The sequence below is a fragment of the Sapajus apella genome, unplaced genomic scaffold (assembly GCF_009761245.1).
Source record: "Sapajus apella isolate SASKATOON/1434 unplaced genomic scaffold, GSC_monkey_1.0 scaffold448, whole genome shotgun sequence".
NCBI classification, from domain to species: Eukaryota; Metazoa; Chordata; class Mammalia; order Primates; family Cebidae; genus Sapajus; species Sapajus apella.
This window is the reverse complement of record NW_022437384.1, coordinates 1-24,762: the sequence shown is the minus strand read 5'-3', so window position 1 is coordinate 24,762 and position 24,762 is coordinate 1. Positions and strand designations below refer to the sequence as shown.

At 54.6% G+C, this 24,762-nt stretch overlaps 2 protein-coding genes across 3 annotated transcripts in view; one reads left to right on the top strand and one right to left on the bottom strand.

Moving 5' to 3' along the window:
- LOC116545930 (liprin-alpha-3) overlaps nt 1-21,498 on the top strand; it is a 32,691-nt gene extending 11,193 nt beyond the window's left edge. The window contains exons 8-30 of one of the 2 annotated variants that reach the window (XM_032272342.1): nt 1,917-2,063; nt 2,153-2,287; nt 2,724-2,807; nt 2,956-3,087; nt 3,561-3,623; nt 3,758-3,837; nt 4,684-4,828; nt 5,634-5,821; nt 7,139-7,361; nt 8,569-8,732; nt 8,858-8,985; nt 10,290-10,383; nt 11,306-11,387; nt 11,995-12,195; nt 16,250-16,312; nt 16,467-16,493; nt 18,595-18,770; nt 19,180-19,277; nt 19,495-19,670; nt 19,759-19,827; nt 20,019-20,190; nt 20,550-20,621; nt 20,706-21,498. In XM_032272342.1, the coding sequence (XP_032128233.1) occupies nt 1,917-2,063; nt 2,153-2,287; nt 2,724-2,807; nt 2,956-3,087; nt 3,561-3,623; nt 3,758-3,837; nt 4,684-4,828; nt 5,634-5,821; nt 7,139-7,361; nt 8,569-8,732; nt 8,858-8,985; nt 10,290-10,383; nt 11,306-11,387; nt 11,995-12,195; nt 16,250-16,312; nt 16,467-16,493; nt 18,595-18,770; nt 19,180-19,277; nt 19,495-19,670; nt 19,759-19,827; nt 20,019-20,190; nt 20,550-20,608 (2,706 nt within the window). In that variant the 3' untranslated portion in view covers nt 20,609-20,621; nt 20,706-21,498. The remainder of the gene's footprint in view (nt 1-1,916; nt 2,064-2,152; nt 2,288-2,723; nt 2,808-2,955; nt 3,088-3,560; nt 3,624-3,757; nt 3,838-4,683; nt 4,829-5,633; nt 5,822-7,138; nt 7,362-8,568; nt 8,733-8,857; nt 8,986-10,289; nt 10,384-11,305; nt 11,388-11,994; nt 12,196-16,249; nt 16,313-16,466; nt 16,494-18,594; nt 18,771-19,179; nt 19,278-19,494; nt 19,671-19,758; nt 19,828-20,018; nt 20,191-20,549; nt 20,622-20,705) is intronic. The other variant, XM_032272343.1, reaches the window with a different exon arrangement.
- A 161-nt stretch (nt 21,499-21,659) lies between these two features.
- On the bottom strand, nt 21,660-24,756 carry LOC116545932 (sarcoplasmic reticulum histidine-rich calcium-binding protein-like). The gene is made up of 6 exons (XM_032272344.1): nt 23,834-24,756; nt 23,676-23,746; nt 22,816-22,884; nt 22,509-22,563; nt 21,978-22,014; nt 21,660-21,794 (listed from the first exon to the last, which is right to left on the bottom strand). Exons 1-6 carry the CDS (start codon nt 24,564-24,566, stop codon nt 21,758-21,760), a joined length of 1,002 nt encoding a protein of 333 aa, XP_032128235.1. The 5' UTR covers nt 24,567-24,756; the 3' UTR covers nt 21,660-21,757.
- Nucleotides 24,757-24,762: the final 6 nt, after the last annotated feature.

The following is a 24,762-nucleotide window of genomic DNA, read 5'->3' as shown; positions in this document are numbered from 1 at the left end:
TTTAGTAGAGACGGGGTTTCACCATGTTGACCAGGATGGTCTCGATCTCTTGACCTCGTGATCCACCCGCCTCGGCCTCCCAAAGTGCTGGGATTACAGGCTTGAGCCACCGTGCCCAGCCGGTTTGTTTGTATCTTTAATAGAAGTGGGGTTTCACCATATTGACCAGGCTAGTCTCGAACCCCTGATCTGCTCACATCAGCCTCCCAAAGTGCTGGGATTACAGGTGTGAGCCACCTTGCTCAGCCTCTAGCTGGAATCTTTTGTGGTTATTTCACCCCTTCCTGGCCTAGGCCCCTTTATCCTAAACCCGGTGACCCTAGGGAGCTTCTGGGATATTCAGAACTGGGTTTTTATTTATTTATTTATTTATGACGGAGTCTTGCTCTGGAGTGCAGTGGCACTATCTCGGCTCACTGCAACCTCTGCCTCCCAGGTTCAAGTGATTCTCCTGCCTCAGCCTTCCGAGTACCTGAGATTACAGGCGTTTGCCACAACACCCGGCTAATTTTTTGTATTTTTAGTAGAGCCGAGGTTTCACCATCTTGGCCAGGATAGTCTCAATCTCTTGACCTTGTGATCCACCCGCCTCGGCCTTCCAAAGTGCTGGGATTACAGGTGTGCGCCACCGCGCCCAGCTGGACCTGGATTCTTGACGGCAGTAGATGAGCACTAGGACTAACCTGGGCAACATAGCGAGATCCCTTCTCTATTAAAAAAAAAAAATTAGCCAGGTGTGGTGGCAGGTGTTTGTAGTCCCAGCCACTAGGGAGGCTGAGGCATGAGATTCACTTGAGTTTGGGAGGTGGAGGTTGCAGTGAGCAGAGATGGTACCACTGCACTCCAGCCAGGGTGATAGAGCTATACTGTCAACAACAAAAAAGAGGCCGGGCGCAGTGGCTCACGTCTGTAATCGCTGCACTTTGGGAGGCCGAGTTGGGTGGATCACTTGAGGTCAGGAGTTCAAGATCTGCCTGGCCAACATGGTGAAACCCCATCTCTGCTAAAAAATACCAAAATTAGCTGGGTGTGGCAGCATTCCCCTGTAGTCCCAGCTACTCAAGAGGCTGAGGCAGGAGAAATCGCTTGAAACCACTGGGTAGAGGTTGCAGTGAGCCGAGACCGCACCACTGCACTCCAGCCTCGGTGACAGAGCAGCAAGACTCCCTCTCAAAAAAAAAGGGCTGGGCGTAGTGGCTCACGCCTGTAATCCCAGCACTTTGGGAGGCCGAAGGGGGTGGATCACTTGAGGTCAGGAGTTGGAGACCACCCTGGCCAACATGGTGAAACCCCATCTTAAAAAAAAAAAAGAAAAGAAAAAAGAAAAACGCAGAGAGAAAGAGATAGAGAGCCTTCATGTGGGATTTTAAGCCTGGATAGCCGCGGGGGCTGTTGGGAAATGTAGCATGTAGCCCACCACGTGGGCTACCAGGTTGAGGGTCCATCTCTCATGAGACCTTGGAGCACCTCTTTCTGGGTTCTAAGCCTCTGCTACCCTTGTAGCTCTTGGGAGGTGTTGCCTTCTAGGTAAAAGGGATCCTTCTTTCTCAGGAGACCCCGGGACACTAGTCTTTGATTCTAAGTCTGCGCTGTTCCAGAAATTAGTGAGAAATCTAAGGCCTGGGTTTTGAGGAGACGGCTGGAGTGGAGACTTCACATCCCACGGGCCTCAGACCCCGTACACCTAGAAGATCTGAGCCTGCAGTGCCCTAGAAGCTCATGGGAGGTGTAGCACCAGCATTTTAACTCGCAGGTGGCAGGGACTGAAGATGGGCTAATCCTGGGAGCTCTTAGCAGGTGTATTACCACCATTCTGACTCCCCTGTCAGGGCACTTGGTTTCCCAGGGCACCGCGGGGTGCCTGGTCCGCTCCCTCAGGGGCTGACAGTCCACACGGCCTTTTGCCACCTCCGCAGGCGCTGGCTCAGCGGGAAGATATGGAGGAGCGGATCACGACGCTGGAGAAGCGCTATCTGAGTGCCCAGCGCGAGGCCACGTCTCTGCACGACGCCAACGACAAACTGGAGAACGAGTTGGCCAGCAAGGAGTCGCTGTACCGGCAGGTGGGGGCTCAGCCCGGGAGGGGCGATGGGGGCGGCGCCGGGGCCCAAGTAACCCAGCCTGTCCTCTCCCCTGCCTCTCCCTCCCTCAGAGTGAAGAGAAGAGCCGTCAGCTGGCCGAGTGGTTGGACGACGCCAAGCAGAAACTGCAGCAGACGCTGCAGAAGGCAGAGACCTTGCCGGAGATAGAGGCGCAGCTGGCGCAGCGCGTGGCGGCGCTCAACAAGGTGTGGGGACGGCTTGGGTTGGGGATGGGGCGGGGCCTTGCGTGGGGGAAGGGGTGGGGCCCAGAGGAGGTGGGACCGTGAATCTGGAAGGGTAAGAGCGAGGCCCGAAGCCTGGATTTGGGGGAAGAGGTGGGGTCCAGCGGACTGGGAAAGGGACAGAACTTAGAATGGGGAGAGCCTGGAGGTTTGCACGGAGGACGGATGCGAACCGGGTTCTCTAACCTGGACTGAAAGGACGGGTGGCCTGGGACCTGAGAGGGAAGGACCAGATCCTGAAAAAGTGGATTAGACGCAGGTGGGGCCTGAATCAGCGCTGCAGGGGAGGAGCCTGGCGCTTTGGGGGCGGGGCCTGGTGTCCATCCTTGGAGGAGGTGGGGCTCGGAGCCTGACTGATCCTGGAAGGGTAAAGTCACAGGCCATGGGTTCCATCCTCTAGGCCGAAGAACGTCATGGGAATTTTGAAGAGCGGCTTCGGCAGCTGGAGGCCCAGTTGGAAGAGAAGAATCAGGAGCTGCAGCGGGTGAGGGGGCAGAAGGCTGCATGGAGGGTGGGGCTTCGAGGCTGGGGCGGAGCTTAGTGGGGGTTGGGCGTGGCCCGGGGCTTAGAACAAGGGCTGTGCTCTGGGCGGGGTGGGCTTGAGCACCCCCGCCCCACTCTGCTATTCGCAGGCCAGGCAGCGGGAGAAGATGAACGACGACCACAATAAGCGGCTGTCCGAGACGGTGGACAAGCTGCTGAGCGAGTCCAACGAGCGCTTACAGCTTCACCTCAAGGAGCGCATGGGGGCGCTGGAGGAGAAGGTGCACCCCCACCCAGGACTGTGGGGGCTCGGAATTCTGGGACTACCTCTTGCTGGAACCCTGGGTCCTCAGGCCTTTCCCCCAGATCCGTTATTGGAGGCCTCCCTAAACCCCAGCATCTTGAGTTGGGCAGGCTTCTGTGCTCTATTGCGCAGACCGCTTTTTCACCTATTCTAGACGTTCCAAGAGCCGAATTCTGGGGAACCCATGCCTTGAGTCCTTGACTTTTCCCAAAGTCTCCAACCCCACGGGCCCCCAACCCTGAATGCTCTGAGACTGCACAGGATGTCGCATCCCGAGGCTCCTCTCCCCAGAAACATTGTAGCCCCTGCTCCCCTGAAACTCACCATTTGTCTCCATCTCATTCTTCCTGGGTCCCCTCAGGTCGATCTGTGCTCATAGGGAGCTGCCTGCAGCTCCAAGGGTGTGCCCACTTCAGGCCCCACCCCCTCACTTCACCTCTGTCCCCACAGAACTCTCTGAGTGAGGAGATTGCCAACATGAAGAAACTTCAGGATGAGCTGCTTCTAAACAAGGTAGGGTGCCCTGGGTGAACAGGAGGAGGATGTGGGGCAGAGGTTGCTGAGGCCGTGGTCCACAAGGCTGGCAGGGGCTGTTCCTCCCGGGTGGAGCAGATGCTAACCCCTACTCCTCCAACCCCGGCCCCCAGGAGCAGCTCTTGGCCGAAATGGAGCGGATGCAGATGGAGATCGACCAGCTGCGAGGAAGGCCGCCATCCTCCTACTCCAGGTGACAGCAACACTCCTGCCCTGCCTCTGCCACTGAGCCTTGTTGGCCAAGCTCCTCCCTTCTGATCCCCACTTCCTGTCCTCCCAAGACTTCCACTGACCCCTCTGCTTTTTTTTTTTTTTTTCCCAGACACAAGGTCTTACTCTGTCACCTAGGTTGGAGTGCAGTGGCACGATCCTGGCTCACTGCAACCTCCACCTCCCAAGTTCAACTAATTCTCATGCCTCAGCCTCCCAAGTAGCTGGAATTACAGGCGTGCGCCATCACAGCTGGCTAATTTTTGTAGTTTTAGTAGAGATGGGGTTTCGCCATGTTGGCCAGGCTGGTCTGGAGCCCCTGACCTTAAGTCATTCTCCACCTTGGCCTCCCAAAGTGCTGGGATTACAGGTGTGAGCCTCCATGCCTGGCCCCCTCTGATTTTTGACCCTGACTTCATTTTTTCTTTCTTTCTTTCTTTTGAGATGGAGTCTGGCTCTGTTGTCCAGGCTGGAGTGCAGTGGTGCAATCTCAGCTCACTGCAACCTCCACTTTGCTTGTTCAAGCACTTCTCCTGCCTCATCCTATGGAGTGTCTGGGATTACAGGTGCCCGCTACCATGTCGGGCTAATTTTTTTATTTTTAGTAGAGAGAGGGTTTCACCATGTTGGCCTCGTCTTGAACTCCAGACCTCAAGTGATCTGCCCACCTCAGCCTCCAAAAGTGCTGGGATTACTGGCCTGAGCCACTGAGCCCGACCCCTTGGCCCTGACTTTATGACCCCTGACCCTAGGTCTGTTTCTGCGACCCCTTACCTCTGTGCCCTTTTCCTGACCCCTTGGTCCCTGACTGCCTTCCTCATGCCCACAGGTCTCTCCCTGGCAGTGCCCTGGAGCTCCGTTACTCTCAGGCACCCACATTACCTTCTGGTGCCCACCTGGATCCCTATGTGGCTGGCAGTGGCCGGGCAGGCAAGAGGGGCCGCTGGTCGGGGGTCAAGGAGGAGACCTCCAAGGTTAGCAGCTGCATCTGGGGCCTGGACTGGGCAGGGCTTGGGCCGGCAGCGGTAGGAAGTGGAGCTAAATCCGTGGGGTTCTGGGAGGAAGCTGGGTTGAGAGGCAGGATCTCCTGGACTCACCCACTCACCCTTTCTTCTCTTCTTCCCCGCAATCATATCATCCCCTCTTGCCTGGATTTCTCCTCACATGGATGTACTGCCACCTGGTGAGAAACTGACAGTAATGATGAGACAGGGAGGGGCGTGTAGAATCCCAGAGTGGTCGGGGTTAGGTGAAGAACCTGAGCAGGCTGAGTCTTAGTAATCAGGGGAGGGGGTGGAGTCATGGGTGTGGGTGTGGCTAAGGTTTGTGGGAAGAAGAACAAGGACCTGCCAAGAGAGGAAGTTGGAGGCTGGGCATGGAGGCTCACAGGCCTGTAATCCCAACACTTGTGGGCGCTGAGGCAGGCAGATCACTTGAGGTCAGGAGTTCTAGAGCAGCCTGGCCAACGTGGCATCTCTACTAAAAATGCAAAAGTTAGCCGGGAGTGGTAGTGGGCGCCTGTAATCCCAGCTACTCAGGAGATTGAGGCAGAAGAATCGTTCGAACCTGGGAGGTGGAGGTTGCAGTGACCCAAGATCGTGCCACTGTGTTCCAGCCTGGGTGAAAGGGCGAGACTCTGTCTCAAAAAAAGAAAAAGAAATAGTGTTGGGCTGGGAAAAGCATTAGTGAGGTCGGACAAGGTTAGGGTTATGAGTGAAGACCCAGCGCCAGCCTTGGCCCCCGCCCACCTTATGTCCCTCTGTCCCCACACAGGGACAGGATTGGGAGCGATCTGCCCCTGCGGGCTCCATACCACCCCCGTTCCCTGGGGAGCTGGATGGCTCCGATGAGGAGGAGGCGGAGGGGATGTTTGGGGCGGAGCTGCTGTCCCCCAGTGGGCAGGCTGACGTGCAGACCCTGGCCATCATGCTTCAGGAGCAGCTGGAGGCCATCAACAAGGAGATCAAGTGAGCCGTGGCCCCGCCCCACCCCACCCTGCCCCACCTGAGCTGACTCCGTAGCCCTTCTGGCTCTGGAGATCCTGAAAACCTGAGTCCATCCCCTCTTACGCCATCAAGGAATTATTCCAGCCCAACACTTGTCCAGGCATCCCCTAGGATACACCTGGAAGTCTTCCATGTGGTTCCTATACATATATCCCCTGGCCAGTACTCACCAGTCCCCAACACACCAAAGACTGCATCCCAGAATACCCCAGTTCCACTCGATGCATCAAGAACCTTCCATTACCCCATGGATTTTGTGGCTTCACATAACCAGTGCCCAGAGTCTCCCACTACCCAAGAATCTCAAGACAACACAAGGTTCCCAAACCCTAACACCAAGAATCTCATCCTAACACATTAATCAATACCTTCAGCTCCATATACCAAGAATTTTTAATATAAAGAAGTCCCCCACTGGGTGCAGTGGCTCACGCCTATAATCCCAGCACTTTGAGAGGCCGAGGCAGGCAGATCACCTGAGGTCAGGAGTTTGAGACCAGCCTGGCTAACGTGGTGAAACCCCGTTTCTACTAAAAATACAACAAATTAGCTGGGCGTGGTGGCACATGCCTGTGATCCCAGCTACTCCAGTGGCTGACGCAGGAGAATCACTTGAACCTGGGAGGCAGAGGTTGCAGTGAGCCAAGATCGTGCCACTGCCCTTCAGCCTGAGCAACAAGAGCGAAACTCCATCTCAAAGAAAAAAGTCCCCAACTTATTAAGAAGCCCTCAGTGATGTAAAGTCTACCTGGATTCACCAGCAATGTCCATAGTCGGCAATTCTTCTACGACACACTCCCCAGGAGCCTGCGGCAAATATACCAACGTGACACGTGACCGCTGCCTTCCATCCACACTGACTTGATGTTCCATTCTCACATACTGAAAGACTCCATCCCCTTCCCAGATCCTGGATTAACCCGAGTCCCTGATCTCACACTGTTGCTGTTATGACTTTGCTCTTGCAGACAATCTTGAACTTGACCTTTTTTCCATAGTAATCCCTTCATGATTTTCCAAACCACTTGGCAATCATATCAGGGCCACCCTGATGCAGATCCCGGTCACCTTGACAGCCCTAATCCCACCATGACTTCCTGAGACTATCATGACCCCTTGACTCTCCTTGAGCCTGGGAGGCCTTCGGAAACCCACCGAGGCCCTCTGACGTCATTGCCCCTTCCCCAGAATGCCCCTTCTGGCCCACTGTCCTTCTGGATCCTCTGTCCCTCTGTCTGCTGCAGCTCCTTACCCTATTTCCCCTATTTTCCTCCACAGGCTGATCCAGGAGGAGAAGGAAACAACAGAACAGAGGGCAGAGGAGCTGGAGAGCCGGGTGTCCAGCTCTGGCCTGGACTCATTGGGCCGCTACCGCAGCAGCTGCTCCCTGCCTCCCTCTCTCACCACCTCTACCCTCGCCAGCCCCTCCCCTCCCAGCTCTGGCCACTCAACACCCCGCCTGGCACCCCCTAGCCCTGCCCGTGAGGGCACCGACAAGGCTGTGAGTGTCCCGAAGCCTCCTGGCCTGGTGGGGGGAAGGGAAGAGGTCAGAAGCAGGGCTCCCCAGAGAACAGCAATGATAACCCCTCCCACCAGTGGTTTTCCAAAGCAACCTTAGCTTTCCCTAAAGGTTCAAACTCAAAGGGCAAAGGCAAGGCTGAGTCACTGGGTTCTTGAACCCTAACTTTTGCTTTAGTCGGTTCTGGTCTACTTTTATTTCTTATGCGTCAAGTTTCTGCATAGGATTAAAAAAAAAAAAAGGTTGGGCACAGTGGCTCATGCCTGTAATCCCAGCACTTTGGGAGGCCAATGCAGGTGGATCACGAGGAGTTCAAGACCAAGCTGGTGAAAGCCTGCCTCTACTAAAACAAAACATTAGCTGGGCATGGTGGCAGGTGCCTGTAATCCCAGCTACTCCGGAGGCTGAGGCAGAGAACTGCTTGAACCTGGGGGGTGCAGGTTGCAGTGAGCCGAGATTGCACCATTGCACTCCAGCCCCTGGGTGACAGAGCAAGACAACATGCATTTGAGAACTACAAATTAGATCCTTAGAACTGACCTTTGAGGACGGCAAAGAGATATTGGCCCTATTTTACTCTCTTAAATTCAGCTTTCCTGTATCCAGAACCTGTGACTCACTAGCTTTCTTTGAGGCCAAGCATTTCGTGATCCCGACAACAGAAGTGAAGATACTACACATGTGAGCTTGTCAAGCTCCAGGGGACCTACAGTCATCGCCTTTCTGCAACTCAGGCTGGGTGTGGTGGTTCATGCCTGTAATCCCAGCACTTTGGGAGGCCAAGGCAGGTGGATCACCTGAGGTCAGGAGTTTGAGACCAGCCTGGCAAATATGGTGAAACCTCATCTCTACTAAATACAAAAAAATTACAGGCATGTGGTGGCACATGCCTGTAATCCCAGCTACTCAGGAGGCTAAGGCAGGAGAATCTCTTGAACCCAAAGGGCAGAGGTTGCAGTGAACCGAGATTGTGCCATTGCACTCCATCCTGGGCAACAAGAACGAAATTCCATCTCCAAAAAAAAAAAAAAGGCTTCTGCAACTCACCCTGACTTGAACTAGGCTACCTTTGGATACTGTGTTCTAAACCAGGGTCACCCCTCCACCCCTTAGTAGACATCCCAGTTAATAAGGAGCCCCCGACATGACTCCTTGAACTCAATCCAGCATCTGTGCCCTCTATCCTCAGAATCATGTCCCTAAGGAGGAAGCTGGAGCTCCACGAGGGGAGGGACCGGCCATCCCAGGAGACACCCCACCACCCACTCCCCGCTCTGCTCGTCTTGAAAGAATGACCCAGGCCTTGGCACTGCAGGCGGGGTCCCTGGAAGATGGAGGACCCTCACGGGGAAGGTCAGCAGGGACAAGGGATAGGGACAGGGAAAGGCTTGGAAAGATGAGAAGGGAGCGGACAAGGACTTGGGAGGAGAGGGGGCATCCCAGCCAGGATATGCTCTCATTCGCTCCTGCTTTCCCAGTGAGGGCACCCCAGATTCCCTGCACAAAGCTCCCAAGAAGAAGAGCATCAAGTCATCCATAGGCCGCCTCTTTGGCAAGAAAGAGAAGGGACGAATGGGGCCCCCAGGCCGGGAGAGCTCTTCTCTGGGTGAGTGCCTCTCCAACCCTTCCCTCCTTTGTTCCTGCCTCTCTTCCTCCCTCCCTTTCTTTCTTCTTTGAATATTCATTTGACATTCATTCATGTCTTCATTCATTTAGCGATTCATTTAGAATTTGGAAGGAACACAGCTTACCAAGGTAGACAGGAGGAGGAGGGAAACGGAGAGGGCACTCTGGGGCCTGCTTGGGTGACTGGGTGGGTAAATGAACTTACTTGATCTACCTATTTTTTGTTGTTGTTTTTTCTGTTTCTTTTTCTTTCTTTTTCTTTTGAGACCAAGTTTTACTCTGTTGCCCAGGCTGGAGTGCAGTGGCACAATCTTGGCTCACGGGAACCTCCACCTCCCGGGTTCAAGCGATTCTCCTGCCTCAGCCTCTTGAGCAGCTGCGAATACAGGCGCGCAATACCACACCTGGCTGATTTTTTGTTTCACCATGGTGGCCATGCTGGTCTTGAACTTCTGACCTGGGGTGATCCACCCGCCTTGGCCTCCCAAAGTGCTGGGATTACCAAGTCATTTCCCTACTTTTTTTTTTTTTTTTTTTGAGACGGAGTTTTGCTCTTATTCCCAGGCTGGAGTGCAATGGTGTGATCTCAGTTCACCGCAACCTCCACTTCCTGGCTTCAAGTGATTTTCCTGCCTTAGCCTCCCGAGTAGCTGGGATTACAGGCGTGTGCCCCCATGCCTGGCTACTTCTGTATTTTTAGTAGAGACAGGGGTTTCTCTATGTTGATCAGGCTGGTCTCGAACTTCTGATGTCAGGTGATCCTCCTGCCTCAGCCTCCCAAACTACTGGGATTACAGGCATGAGCCACCACCCTGGCCATTTACCTATTTTTTAAATAGAGGAAGAGGGTGGGGCGTCTTCAAGCAGGGCGCCGTCCTGTGGTGTCCTGGAGCCTGCTTGTGCTGGCTCAGGAGACCCGCCATTTCAGGAGTTGGCTGACATCACACTGGTAGGTTGAAATTTGCCATGGTGGGATTGTCTACACCGTGGAAATTGGCAAATATACAAATCAGGGATACCCTCTGCCTCCCCAAGGAGTCAGTTAGGCATTTCCAGCACACACTGCCACCTTACCAAGGCCAGCCCAGTGCATCCAGATGGATTTGGGGGATGTCTCCAATTCATTGGCGCTTCTGTCTGGGTTTATCACTTCCTTGTTGTGGCCTCACTCCCTACTCCCTCAGGACCTCTGCCTTTCTGGCTATTTTCCTCATCACCTCCAGCATGAAAGAGTCTGCCTCCCCACTGAGATTTTTCCAAATTTCTACCCCTCCCTGCCTCCAGCTGGAACACCCTCAGATGAGACACTGGCCACTGACCCTCTGGGACTAGCCAAGCTGACAGGCCCAGGAGACAAGGACCGAAGGAACAAGAGGAAGTGAGTGTGTGTGTGTGTGTGTGTGTGTGTGCGCGCGTGTGCACGCAGGGGTAGTTGTAGTGAACAGAAATGACAATTCAATACTGGAAGTGGGTATCCGTGATTCTGAACTTGCTGACCTGGAAATCTAGGAACTCCTAGAATTTTTCTTTATTTTCTCTCAAAATTTTTTAAAAATTATTATTATTATTGTTATTATTTTGAGACAGAGTCTCACTCTGTCGCCCAGGCTGGAGTGCAGTGGTGCATCCTCGGCTCACTGCAACCTCCACTTCCTGGGTTCAAGCAATTCTCCTGCCTCGGACTCTCAAATTGCTGGGACTACAGATGCGTACCACCATGGCCAGCTAATTTTTGTATTTTTAGTAGAGACGGGGTTTCACCATGTTGTCCAGGCTGGTCTTGTTCTCTTGAACTCATGATCTGCCCACCTCGGCCTCCCAAATTGCTGGGATTACAGGTGTGAGCCACTGCGTCCTGCTGGTTTCCTTCTTTCATTTTTTCTCTCTTTTGATAGGGGTTGGTGGGGAGAGGAATAACAGATTCACATGTATTTTTGACCTTCTGCTACGTTTTTTTTTTTTTTTTTTTAATAGACGGGGTTTCACCACGTTGGTCAGGCTGGTCTTGAACTCCCGACCTCAGGTGATGCGCCCGTCTTGGCCTCAAAAGTGCTTGGATTACAGGCGTGAGCCACTACGCTCAGACTTTTTCTTTTTTTTTTCTTTTCTTTTTTTTAATAGGACCTTCTGCTATGTTTTATATGTTCATAAAACGCGCGCACGCGCGCGTGTGTGTGTGTGTGTGTGTGTGTGTGTGTGTGTGTGTGTGTGTGGTGGTGGTGGTGGTGATGGGGGCCATCCACAAGGCAGGGCTGTCTCCACCCCTGACAGCTTCTGTCCCGGCCCCTTCACCCCCACAGGCATGAGCTTCTGGAGGAAGCCTGCCGCCAGGGCCTGCCTTTTGCTGCCTGGGACGGGCCCACCGTGGTGTCCTGGCTAGAGGTACTGGGGCCCAGAAATGCTCTGACTGTTGGTCCCCAACCCCTCGGACCGCCCCAGTGGTAGGGGCTGCCTGGTCCTCCTGGCACCACCCTGCTTCTAGCCCAGAGGTGGGGTGGCCATGGGCTGGGCAGGTGAGGACCCGGGAGGGCTGATCTTCCTGTTCATCTAAACAGCTTCTTTCTCCTTCCCCTTCCACCCCTGCCGCTCTGGCCTTGTCCACCTGGGTCATGGTCTCCTGTCGCTCTCTCTACTCTCTCTTTCTGGATTCTCTGTCTCTATTTTTCGGCATCTCTGACCATGCTTTTGTCATTCCCCATATTTCTTCTCTTGTCTCCGATGGCCCTGCTGACGTCTGTCTCCCCCTTCCTGTCTCTCCCCACCCTCTTTTTCTCCGTCCCCTCCGCACTGCACCCCCCATTTGTCTCCCTCGGACTCTTCCTCATCTTGTCCACGTGTCTTCCTTGTCCTGTTTTTTCTCCCTGTGAACTTTCCTGCGCATCTGTTTCGCCTCCCCTTGCCTGTCCCCACCTGCCTGTCCCCCCATCTCTCTGGTTTTCTCCTCCTCTGTCCCCTCTGTCCCCTCTGTCCCTCTGTCCCTCTGCTGCAGCTGTGGGTAGGCATGCCTGCCTGGTATGTGGCCGCCTGCCGGGCCAATGTCAAGAGCGGTGCCATCATGGCCAACCTGTCAGACACAGAGATCCAGCGTGAGATCGGCATCAGCAACCCGCTGCACCGACTCAAGCTACGCCTAGCCATCCAGGAGATGGTCTCGCTCACCTCGCCCTCGGCCCCTGCCTCCTCCCGCACCGTGAGTGTCCGGCGGCCAATCCCAGCCTTCGCTTCCTCAGGGCCCCGCCTCTTTTCCCTCAGTCTAGCCAATCCTGGGCCTGCTCACTCCAGCTGTGTCCCACGACCCACGACCCTGCTTCCCATTGGTTCTCAGCCCCCTCAGGCTCCCGTTTGCTCCCAACTCCACCTGTGGTCCACGTGGCCCCTTCCCTGACTCTCCCTCTCCTCGGCATTTGCTGTCCCACTCAAATGTCACCACCTCCAAGAAGCCTTCCTTAAGTCATCAGCTAAACTAGTTTCCTTTATCATTCTAGCACATCAGCACCTTCTAATTTTCCCCATAGCATTTATTGCCTTCTAATTATTTTATCGTTTTCGTTCCAACTTTTTATTACAAGAAATTTCAAACATACAGAAAATCATGTGTACCCAGTTCAGCAATTCTCAACCCTTTGCTGTACTTACTCTGTTGTGTATGTTCAGTGGGGGGACTGGAAAGTACGGGTTGAGTATCCCTTAGCTGAAATACGTGGGACAAGAAGTGTTTAGAATTTGTGATTTTAAAGTTTTTTTGGGAATATTTGCAAATAAATGAAATATCTTGGGGATGGAAGCCAAATCTAAACATGAAATTCATTTATGTTTCATATGCATCTCATACACATGCCTAAAGGGAATTTTATTATACAACATTTTAAATAACTTTGTGCATGAAACAAAGTTTTGACTGCATTTTAATTGTGACCAGATGGGGGATTTTCCTCTTGTGGCCTCATGTCAGCACTTAAGAAGTTTAGGGCCAAGTGCCATGGCTCACACCTGTAATTCCAGCCTTTTGGGAGGCCGTAGGTGGCTGATCTCTTGAGCCCAGGAATTCGACAGCAGCCGGACAACATGTCGAAACTCCGTCTCTACTAAATGTAGGGCTGAGGGCCCCACAGGGTCGTGGGGTGAGCCTTATGCTGTGCTAAGGCACAGGATCCAAGAAATAAAGAGACAGGACACAGAAGTACAAAGAAAATGCACCTGGGCTCGGGGGGCCACGCCACCTATGAGCGGTGTCAGGAGAGACCCCGAGTGTCCAGAAGCATGAGTATCTATTGTGCATAGGTTAGGGGGCAGGGCAGTGAGTGAAATCATCTTTAAGGATAGTGATAGGGTCGTGAGCAATAAAACATGGGGTCCACCCCCATTAGGTAACCTAGGCTGGGAGGTGGACAGTGCGTAGCAAGGGGCCCATTCCCATGAAGGCAGGGGCCGTGTGCAGTAAGGGGTCCACCCCCATTAGGTCACCGAGGCTTGAAGGTGGGCTGTGCAGTGAAGACGGTGCAGTGTGCAATACTTTTATCTACGGGAAACTACTTCTAAGAAGATTTATAGGAGGATGCTTTAAGTACATAGCACTGACAGAGCTGTCAAGGTTACCACCACCTGCTGGCAGCTTCCAATGGGTTCTATGGGAAGATGCTTTTCAAGCAGCACAGTAGCAAGAACTGATAAAGTTCACAGTCACCAAGGTGGATTGCCGTTCTGAGGGCAGCCTTCCGCAAGAACTGGAGCAAGGTCCTACAACTCCTTTATCGGGAGGAGTGGCTCTCGCCCCAAGCCTGCCATACAGCGGGTATCTTTACGATACTGAACGCTGCCGCCTGGGCCATGGATTCTTGTCCTGGTATAACTGTTTTTCCCTTAAATCATGCTCTGCACTGTGTCTGCTCTAGGCATTCCTCCAATTATAAGCTGCTTATTCCTTAATTCATGCTCTGTACTGTGTCCACTCTAGGCATTCCACCGATTATGAACTAAGATATAATTATAAGTATATATGTAGGGAAATATTCTTTTTTTTTCTTTTTTAATTTTTTTTTTTTTTTTTTAAAGATGGGGTTTCACCATGATGGCCAGGCTGGTCTTGAACTCCTGACCTCAGGTGATCCACCCACCTCAGCCTCCCAAAGTGCTAGGATTACAGGCGTGAGCCACTGTGCCCTACTGGGAAATATTCTTTAGGCACTCATACTATCAACTATTATATGATTATATATAGAGGATTATATAAAGGGATTCTTCAAGCCCTATTTCTATAAACTAATATATGATTATGTAAAGGATTATATAAAAGGAAATAGCTGAGTAGTAACACTATAAAGTGAGATATTCTTCAAGCCCTAACTGTGCCAGGGTTCTGCTTAGCTCTCATTCCTCTGTGCCTATGTGGGGGGTTACCCACACTAAAAATACAAAAATTAGGGCAGGTGTGGTGGCTCGCGCCTTCTGGAGGCCAAGGCAGGCAGATCATGAGGTCAGGAGATCGAGATCATCATGGCTAACACGGTGAAACCCCCCCTCTCTACTAAAAATACAAAAATTAGCTGGGTGTAGTGGCATGTGTCTGCAGTCTTAGCTACTCCGGAGGCTGAGGCAGGAGAATCAGTGAACCCAGGAGGCGGAGGTTGCAGTGAGCCAAGATCGAGCCACTGCACTCCAGCCTGAGTGACAAAGCAAGAGTCTGTCTCAAACAAACAAAAGACAACAACAAAAAAAAACCCCAAAATTAGTTGGGCATGGTGGCTCATACCTGTAGTCCCAGCTACTAGGGAGGCTGAGGTGGGAGGATCCTTTGAGCTCAGGAGGTCAAGGCTGCAGTGAGCTGTGATCGTCCCACTATACTCCAGCCTGGATGACAGAGAAAATCTGCGTCCAAAAAAAAAAAATTTAGAATTTTGGGGCATTTTGGATTTTAGATTTTCAGATTGGGGATTCTCACAGACCTATGCTTGAATGTAATTTGAGGATATCATAACAGTTTAGCCCCCAAAATTACTTTAGTGGGTCTTTTTCTTCCTCATAAACACCACATCCTTTATTACACGTAAGGGCATTTGCATTGTTAATTTTCTTTTTTTTTTTTTTTTTTTTTTTTTTGAGACAGAGTTTTGCTCTTGTTGCCCAGGCTGGAGCACAGTGGTGCAATGTTGGCTCACTGCAGCCTTCACCTGTCAGGTTCAAGTGCTTCTCCTGCCTCAGCCTCCCGAGCAGCTGTGTTGAAAGGCATGCACCACCATGCCTGGCTAATTTTGTATTTTTAGTAGAGACGGGGTTTCTCCATGTTGGTCAGGCTGGTCTCAAACTCCTGACCTCAAGTAATCCGCCTGCCTTGGCCTCCCAAAGTGCTGGGATTACATGTAGGAGCCACTGTACCTGGCCTAATTTTTGTATTTTTAGTAGAGATGGGGTTTCATCATGCTGGCCAGGCTGGTCTTGAGCTCCTGACCTCAGGTGATCTACCTGCCTCCACCTCCCAAAGTGCTAGGGTTACAGGTGTAAACCCACCGTGCTCAGCCTAATTTTTGTATTTTTAGTAGAGACGGGGTTTCACCACGTTGGCCAAGCTGGTCTCAAACTCCAAAAGTAATGTGCCCACTTCAGCGTCCCAAAGTGCTGGGACTACAGGTGTGAGCCACCGTGCCCAGCCACAGTTGTTAATTTCATCTACTATTCAGTCTCTATTCAAATTTCCCCAACATACTTACAATATGTTGATCGTTTCTCCCTCACTGTGATGAAAAGGTCTGTTGTGCCCCTTGCCATATCCCACACCTTACTAACGGTGACTGGTGACTGTGCCTGACACTCACCAGGAGATACATAAATGTTTTTATCCTTGCATAGATTTCTAACTCGTCGGCTTGTTGGGAGCAGTAGCTCAAAAAATGTGAAACTCCCCCACCCCTGAAATGTTGGCCCCATGACTGTGTCTGTGTCTGCCCCTGACTTCTGAATCTTCACTCTGTAATTCCGTGTGAGGTCAGCGAGGTGACATCATTTGCACAGGGCCACACAGCAAAATGCACAGCAGGGTCGCAATTCCAACCTGAATTTATTCAACTCCAAAGTCACGTTGCCTGGTACATGGCAGGTGCTGTATAAGGATCATTCGTTTTCTCTGTTACGGCTTGTCCCAGAAAGCAGGAGGGACATGAACGAATGGCCTAGAGCATAGGAGCCCACCCTCCTTCCTTTCCCCATTCGAAGCCCTCTCCCACCATCCATTAACACTCTCTGCCCCTCAGTCCACAGGAAACGTGTGGATGACACACGAGGAGATGGAGTCCCTTACAGCCACGACCAAGCCCGTGAGTGCCCCCTGCCGGCCGCCTTGGGGGTGGCACTAACCCTCTTTGGGGGTGGGGGCGGGGACAGAGTCTGTGGCCATCCCTAAGTCTGCTCCTTCCGTCCTCCTCTGCCTGCCCCTTAACTCACCCTTCTCTCTTCCTACTAACGGGTCAGGAGACCAAGGAGATCAGCTGGGAGCAGGTAGGGGGCGCGGGGCGGGGCGTGAGCGCATGAACAGGCTGTGCATGATGCATGGTTGCCCCTCCTCGGAGCCCTGCCCCTTCCTCACCAGAACATGCCATCATCCCCATGGCGGGGGGCGCCGTGCCGAGCTCTGGACTGTTCCATTATGGCTTGGTGGTGGGGAGGGTAGAGGGGATGCGATGTGGAAGCCCAGACTGTTGCATAGTCAGCCTAATGCATGAACCATTGCATAATCGCGGGTTGCGGGGGCTCTAAGGTGCTTCAGTTCTGTAGGTCAGGAGAGAGGAGCAGCCCGTGTCCCTATGTGGAGGGGGAGGGGGCTACGATGGATTGTTCAGTGTACCAGGGCCAAGGAGGAAGCATTGGTTGTGGTGGTGGTGAGGTAGCCAGGCTGGATGGAAGTTGGAGGGAAGGAGCTACACTTTGTTCTCAAGTAGCAAGAGGTGGCCGGGCACGGTGGCTCATGCCTGTAGTCCCAGTACTTTGGGAGGCCGAGGCAGGCGGATCACCTGAGGTTGGGAATTCGAGACCAGCCTGGCCAACATGGCAAAACCCCGTGTCTACTAAAAATACAAAAATTAGCTGGGCACGGTGGCGAGTGCCTGTAATCCCAGTTACTTGGGAGGCTGAGGCAGGAGACTTGCTTGAACCCGGGAGGCAGAGATTGCAGTGAGCAGAGATTGAGCCATTGCACTCCAGCCTGGGTGACACAGTGAGACTCTGTCTAAAGGGTGTGTTGGGGGGAACCAAGAGGCATGAACGCACTGTCCACGGAGGAATTATAGTGGATTGGTCTGTGATCATGGATCACATATTTCCAGCCAGGGGGAAGCATGGATTTTGTGCTGATGCTGAAAGCGGTGCGGGGCTTGGGACTCATCTGGAATGTTGTTCTGGGCCAGTTATAGCATTAGACTAGTATTGCAAAGGTGACGGCCCTTTCTTAGTGGGAGAGCTGCCCTGAAAGAATCCATTGCCCTGACTTGCGGGTGTAGCAATGTTGGACTGCAGTGAGACAGAATTAAAGCAGTGCTTCCCAAAATTTAATGTATAGTGTGGTGGCACGCACCTGTAGTCCCAGCTACTTGGAGGACTGAGGCAGGAGGATCGCTTGAGCCCAGAAAACCGAGGTCAACCTGGGCAACATAGCAAGACCCTGTCTCTAAAAAATAAACAAATACGGTCAGGTGCAGTGGCTCATGCCTATAGTCCCAGCACATTGGGAGGCTGAGGCGGCCAGATCCATTGAGGTCAGGAGTTCGAGACCATCCTGGCCAACATGGTGAAACCCCGTCTCTACTAAAAAATACAAAATCTCAGCTACTTGAACTCAGTACGGGGAGTGTGCAGTGAGACGAGATCGTGCCACAGTACTCCAGCCTGGGTGACAGAGCGAGATTCTGTCTCAAAAATAAATAAAGGCCGGGCGCGGTGGCTCAAACCTGTAATCCCAGCACTTTGGGAGGCCGAGGCGGGTGGATCACGAGGTCAAGAGATCGAGACCATCCTGGTCAACATGGTGAAACCCCGTCTCTACTAAAAATACAAAAAATCAGCTGGGCATGGTGGCGCATGCCTGTAATTCCAGCTACTCAGGAGGCTGAGGCAGGAGAATTGCCTGAACCCAGGAGGCGGAGGTTGCGGTGAGCCGAGATCACGCCATTGCACTCCAGCCTGGGTAACATGAGTGAAACTCCGTCTCAAAATAAATAAATAAATAAATAAATAAATAAATAAATAAATGAAAATAAAAAAATATAATGTATATTTCAAGTCACCTGAGGGTCTTGTGAAAATGCAGATACAGACTTCAGTAGGTGTGGAATAAGGTCTGAGATTCTGCTGTTCCACCAAGTCCACAGATGATGGTGACACTGCAGGTCTCAGGACTACTGTTTGAGTAGCCAAGAGTATATGCTGTCACAAAGGTCTGGAAGACGACTCTGCATCAGTCCGTTATCCTGAGCAGAGATGGGTCATTATCTTGCTATGGGGTGGGCAAAAAACCTTGGACTGGGGGGCTGGACTGTACCCCTCTCATGCACAGTGGGAAGGGGCCAAAGGGCCTGACTCCTCCCTCACCTGCCCATGGCCCCAGATCCTGGCATATGGCGACATGAACCACGAGTGGGTGGGGAACGACTGGCTGCCCAGCCTGGGGCTGCCCCAATACCGCAGCTACTTCATGGAGTCGCTGGTGGATGCCCGAATGTTAGATCACCTTAACAAGAAGGAGCTCCGGGGCCAACTCAAGATGGTGGACAGCTTCCACAGGTGGGGGCTGCCTGGTCAATGGGGATAGTCCAAAGGGAATCCCCGCCCCAGAGAGTCTTTGGCCAATGGGATTGGCCTTGGGAGATTCCTAGGCTTATCTTGGCCCTTTTAGCCTGGGTTCTCAGGATATCCTTACTCTGTGCCCCTTTCACCAATGCGATGGTCCACAGGAAAAGTTCATTCAGATCCTGAGACGGCTTGGCTAGTTAACCCCGTACCCCTTTCCAGGCTGGCCAATAGGAATTGCCTGTTGAAAATGCCTGACCTCCAGAGGGGGTCAACAGTCAATAGAACTGATCAGCTCTCTACCCTTTCCAAGAAGAGCATAGTCAGTGGGGAGGGACCTGTAGGAGCAGCAGCCAGGGGGATTGGAAGGCTCATCCGTGACTCCCCTTCCCCTGCTGCTCAGGGTGAGTCTACATTATGGGATTATGTGCCTGAAACGGCTCAACTACGACCGGAAGGACCTGGAGCGGAGGCGGGAAGAGAGTCAGACCCAGATCCGAGGTGAGTAGAGTGTAAGGGTCCCTCTGGGAGCCAGGTGGAGGTTGTGGAGCTGGATGGGGAGGAGACTGGGTCGGGGGGAGGCCGGAGAAGAAGATTGGCACGTGGAACCAGCGTAGGGGGCGTGGCCCGAAGAGAGGAAATGGAGGTGGGGGTATGGGCTAAACTGGACTTTCCAGGCCAAGGGACGGACACGGCTGAGGGTCCCTTCCATCCCCAGACGTGATGGTGTGGTCCAATGAGCGGGTCATGGGTTGGGTGTCCGGCCTCGGCCTGAAGGAATTCGCCACGAACCTCACGGAGAGCGGGGTACACGGGGCACTGCTCGCCCTGGACGAGACCTTCGACTACTCCGACCTGGCCTTGCTCCTGCAGATCCCCACGCAGAATGCACAGGTGAGCTGCCGCTCGGCCCGCAGCATGCTGGGCGTCCCCGCCTCGCAGACTGCACGCTCCAACCGCCCCCTCCACCTCCCCTTTCCAGGCCCGGCAGCTCCTGGAGAAGGAATTCAGCAACCTTATCTCCTTAGGCACAGACCGACGGCTGGACGAGGTGGGCGCTCTGCTCCCAGCGGCGCGCTGAGGGGGCGGGGCCTGGCTATTAACAAGTCACGGTTGGAGGCGGGGCCAGGAGAGGGGCGGGGTTAAGGGAGAGGTGAGACCCTGAGAAGGGTGGAGTCAAAGGAAGGGGCGGAGTCAGACGAGGCCCGAGTCCCTCACCGGCTGCCCGGCTCCTATACCTAGGACAGCGCCAAGTCCTTCAGCCGCTCCCCATCCTGGCGGAAGATGTTCCGGGAGAAGGACCTTCGAGGCGTAACTCCCGACTCAGCTGAGATGTTGCCCCCTAACTTTCGTTCGGCTGCAGCAGGAGCCCTGGGCTCTCCAGGTCTCCCTCTTCGCAAGCTGCAGCCAGAAGGTGGGGGGGCTCCCAAATGCGACAGCCCCTCCTCCCTTCCCTAGGGTGGGACATGGACCACCTCAGTAGTCTGGGTTCTGGAATGGCCTAGTCCTTTCTCCCCCCTGAGGAATGGACTGCTCCAACGTTCCGGACTCCCCATTCAGGATGGAATGGATGAATCCCACTCTCCCTTCCCAGGGCGGAGAGTGAACTCGCCCAAAGCGAGTTTGAGTCCTTGGCTGCAGGGAAGGGAGGGAAACCCACGTGGAGCCCGGCGAACGTTGTGACAGCGGGAGGGGGAGTCCAAAGGGAGGACTCCTGGAGAGGAACAGGGAGGGGGGAGCTCCAGGCTGAACCGCTGCTCGCTCTCCCTCCAGGCCAGACTTCTGGGAGTTCCCGGGCAGACGGCGTTTCGGTCCGGACCTATTCCTGCTAGTGTAGGATTCCAGGTGAGGACCGTGCTGGGCGACCTTGGGGGTGCGGGGCGGCACGGTGGGTCTTCACTGCTCCACGCGCTGCCCGGCGTCATGCAGGTGACCTCACTCGGACGGAAGGATCTTCCCGAAGCTGGGCTGTTCCCTCTCCTGCCCAGTGTGGCCTCGCCGGGGAGAGCGGGCGGGGGAGCTCGCGCCGAGGACTGGACCATCTGTACAGCCCAGCGGGACTTGCGAGCGCCCGCCTCGCACACGGCCGGGGCCTGGACCAAACCACACGAACTGTACTGAGAGGGGGAAGAAGCGGGCAGGAAGCAATCCCGCCCCAAACGTCCGCCTTCCTTTTCTCTACTTTGTAATTTATTGATCAGTTTCTGTTGGGAGACGGGTGTCCTTTACCCGCGGGAAGTGGGCGAGACTTCCCTCCCGGGCCGCATGCGGGGAGAGGCTGCCCCCTCCCCTTTTTCCTGCCCAGTCGCGGGGCCCAAGTCTTCCTTCTTCGTCCGCAAGGAGGGGAGGGGGGACTCGCTGCTACAAGCCTCGCCCCCTGTGCCACTCAGCCCCGCCCCGCCGCGTCCGGTCGCCGGTCCCCCGGGTCATCTGCGGGCGGGGTCCCCTCTCCCTCCCCCGTGTCTCGTGTCCCCGGGGCCTCACCGCCCCCAGTGCTGTGGCCATGTCCGTGCCCCGGGGGTAGGGGGCGCTGAAGTGCTCTCCCCCTTCCCCTCTGGCTCCGGGGTTTGCATGGGAGAATCCTCTTTCCACGATGCCGCTGGGCGACATGGCGTGGGGGCAGGGGGGTGGTGGGGGACCCCTCGCCCCCGACTCTCGGTCGGCCTCCCCGCCCCAGGCGTCACTCAGTGATCACGGGTAAAGAGAACTGTTTCAAAAAGCTCCCTTGTTGACTGATTTTTTGGGGTGCGGGGGGTTCAACTAACAACTTCGAGGAGCCAGGAGTCCAGGCCCCTCATCCCTCAAGTCTGGGTCCAGGTCCCTAGACCATACCCGCATTCCCTGATGCCCTGAGATTCTCAGACCCCACGTCTGACAATGGAGTTTCGGGAAGCACGTTTACTCAGAGAAATAAATATGGCTCGTGGAAAGGGGTTGGAAAGCAGGAGGAGGTACAACTGCGTCGCAGCCGCGCAGCTGGGTCAGGGTTCCGGTGTTTCCAGCATGTCCGCCAGGGCCCTGGAGAGGAGGACGCCAGAAGTTAGACAGCTGGTGTTCAAAGCTCACCCCAGGACGCTTAGAGATCATTAACCTGCCCATTCCATGGACGGGGAAGTGGAGTCCCAGAGCCATCCGTTAACTCATAGCGAGACAAGCACTTCTGTAAACTGGGCCTTTACACTCCCCCCAGCCCATACTTACTGATATAGGGAGGAGGAGAAATAGTCGACGTAGCTTCCTGTGGGAGAGCAGAGAAGAGAGGCTTGGGGAGTACTGCACGAGCAAAATTAGGGGGGCACTCAGTATGGCGTGCGAGATTAGTGCTAGCTCCACGCGCTTTTCCCTAATTCCTTCTTCAAACTGAATCATCTTCTACAGGACTCCTTTGGGGGCACGCCGCTTTTTCGTTCTGGGTGATTCCGTTATCCAGGGGCCTCGCCCCTTCGATTCCTACTTGAGTTGGCCTCGCCCATTGGGCTGTAGGCCCGCCCCTCAACCCTCCGCTGATTTCTGTCCCTTGGCTTCAGCAACTCCACCTGGGTTCCTTGGGCCAGGTCCCGACCCACGTGCTCACAGCCTTGGCCACGCCTCCCTTCTTGGCCCCGCCCACCAGCCTTCCGGGCCAGTCCCTCAGGCTTGGCTCCGCCCTCACCAGGATTCCCCACGCTGGTGAGGAATTCCCCAGGGCCTGGCCCCTGCCTCAGGTTTTTCCAGGGCCCCTCCCATGCTCACCTGGAGTGCAGACCGTTTCGCAGACAAGCGGGCAGAGATAACAGAACTGACAGTGCTGGGGGCGGGGGACAGGGAGAGAGACAATGAGCGTGCGGTGTGGCCGGGGGCGGAGCTAGGACGGGGCCGGGACCAAACCCGGACAGAGGCGAGCTCTAGGTTAAGGTTGGAGTCAGGATCGCTTGTGGAGTCAGGGTTGCATCAGGGGTAAAGGGTTGGGTCAGAGACCAGGATTTAGGGCTGGGGTCCTCAGAGGGTCCCGGTGCATCCTGAGGCCCAGTGGAGCCCTGAGTGTGAGGTGAGGTCTCACCTGGCACTGGTCACAGTGCTCACCCATGCTCTCCTCATCACAGTGACAGCTCTCGCATTCCGTGCAACGCTGCGGACCGGGGGAGCCTGGTTAGACGGAAACTCTAACCCCACTTGGGACACACCCGCCCCTGGACATTTCCCCAGACTCTACCCTCTGCAACTTCCGCCTCCCGGGTTCAAGCGATTCTCCTACCTCAGCCTCCCCAGCAACTGGGATTACAGGCGCATGCGACCACGCCCGGCTAATTTTTGTATTTTTAGTAGAGACAGAGATGAGGTTTCACTGTGTTGGCCAGGATGATCTCAATCTCTGACCTTGTGATCCACCCACCTCGGCCTCCCAAAGTGCTGGGATTACAGGTGTGAGCCGCCGCGCCCAGCCGACCCTACGCTGTTTACCTCTAACACTGAGCTCCGTATCTGCCCCCAAAACCAGCCTCTCTCCCCTCCCCTGCCCCTGGTTTTCTATCTCAAGGTGACCCCATGTCCCCCAGTCAGGGTGGGCTGGACTTCAGATACTCTCTCCACTCCCTCTCTCCCTATGCTCCCTCTGGCCGTTCAGCTCGCGTGCCGTCCCTCTTGCTCTCTGATTCTCTTTGCCACAGACCTCTGTCTCTGTCCCCACATCCTCAGATGCAGCTTACGTCTTGTCCTCTCCTTCCTGGACCATTGCTCCAGCCTCTTCCCCAGCCTCCAGCCTCCCGTCTCTCCTCACCTCACGTCCCTGCAGAAGTATCTCTTTCCACTCAGAACTGACCCTGGCTTGCTCTTACTCTGAGCCCTCCCACAGCACCACCCCAGGGCCCTGGGACAGATTCTGGGGACATCTTGGTGGGTGGATCTGGGCTGGGGACATACATTGCAGAAGGAGCAGTAGCCACACAGGGACCCTGGCTGGTAGTTCCCGTACTCCTGAGCATCCTGTGGACCTGTGGGGACAGGAGGGCAGCAGTGACCCAGGCTGACTCGGTTCCTCCCCACCCACACTGGGCTGGGCCATTTACCTGTGTCCTCACCGCTTTCCTCCTCACTGGAGGCACCTCCAGCCTCCTCTCTCCCCTCCAGTGGGTTGGGGATGATGGTGAAGGGGAGCTCATCTTCCTCCAGCCCCTCCTCCTTCTCTTCTTCCTCCTCCCTGTGGTCTGGGCTTTGTGGGGCCCCAACCTCAGCCCTCTCTTCCCTCCTCTCCTCTTCCTCCTCCTCCTCATCCTCCTCTTCTTCCTCCTCCTGGTTCAGGTGGAGGCCATGACCTTCCTCCTCATCCTCCTCATCTTCGTGGTCCTGGCTGCCATGGTGGTTGCCTTTCTCTTCCTGCTCTGAGCTGTCATCATCTTCCTCGTGGGAGCCGGGGTCCTCTTTCTCCTTTTCCTCCTCAGAATCATCCTCCCTCACATGGTTTCCATCCTTGACCGCTGTGTGTCCTGGGGGGTGATGGCTCATCTCTTCAATGGACTCTGCTTGACCATGGCCAGTTTCTTCATCTTGGTGGCTTTGCCTGTGGCTGGAGGCCTGGTGGCCCAGCTCAGCAGAGATGTCCTCATCTTCCCTGTGGACCCTGTGGTGGTGACGGTGAGGGACTTCTGTTTTATACTCCTCTGGGGCATCCTCCTCACCATTCTTGTGGCCTTCAGGTTGGTGGCTTGCAACATGGTGGCTGAACTGGACTATGATCTCCTCTTCTTCCTCCTCCTCCTCTGCAAGGCCATGGTGGACATGTTGGGGGCCCTGGCGCCAATGTTCAGTGAACATATCCTCATCTTCTTCCTCATCTCTGTGGCCTAGGTGCTCGTGGTCAGGGACATGATGGTGGTGTTTGCCTGACACAGCCTCATCCTCTTCCTTTCTGTGGCCTCGGGGCCTGTGGGCCTGGTGTCCATGCTCAGTGGAGATGTCATTATCATCATCATCATCGTCATTCTCATCTTCTTCGTGGCCTCGGTGCCTG

What these genes read in the sequence shown, in the direction of transcription:
- LOC116545932 (XM_032272344.1), bottom strand. Translation starts at nt 24,566, where the DNA reads ATGTTCACTGAACATTGGCGCCAGGGCCCCCAACATGTCCACCATGGC. An exon ending in CTCCAGTGAGGAGGAAAGCG is followed by an intron (nt 23,747 to 23,833) that starts GTGAGGACACAG and finishes CTGTCCCCACAG; the next exon opens with GTCCACAGGATGCTCAGGAG. An exon ending in TTCTCCTCCTCCCTATATCA is followed by an intron (nt 21,795 to 21,977) that starts GTAAGTATGGGC and finishes CCTCCTCTCCAG; the next exon opens with GGCCCTGGCGGACATGCTGG.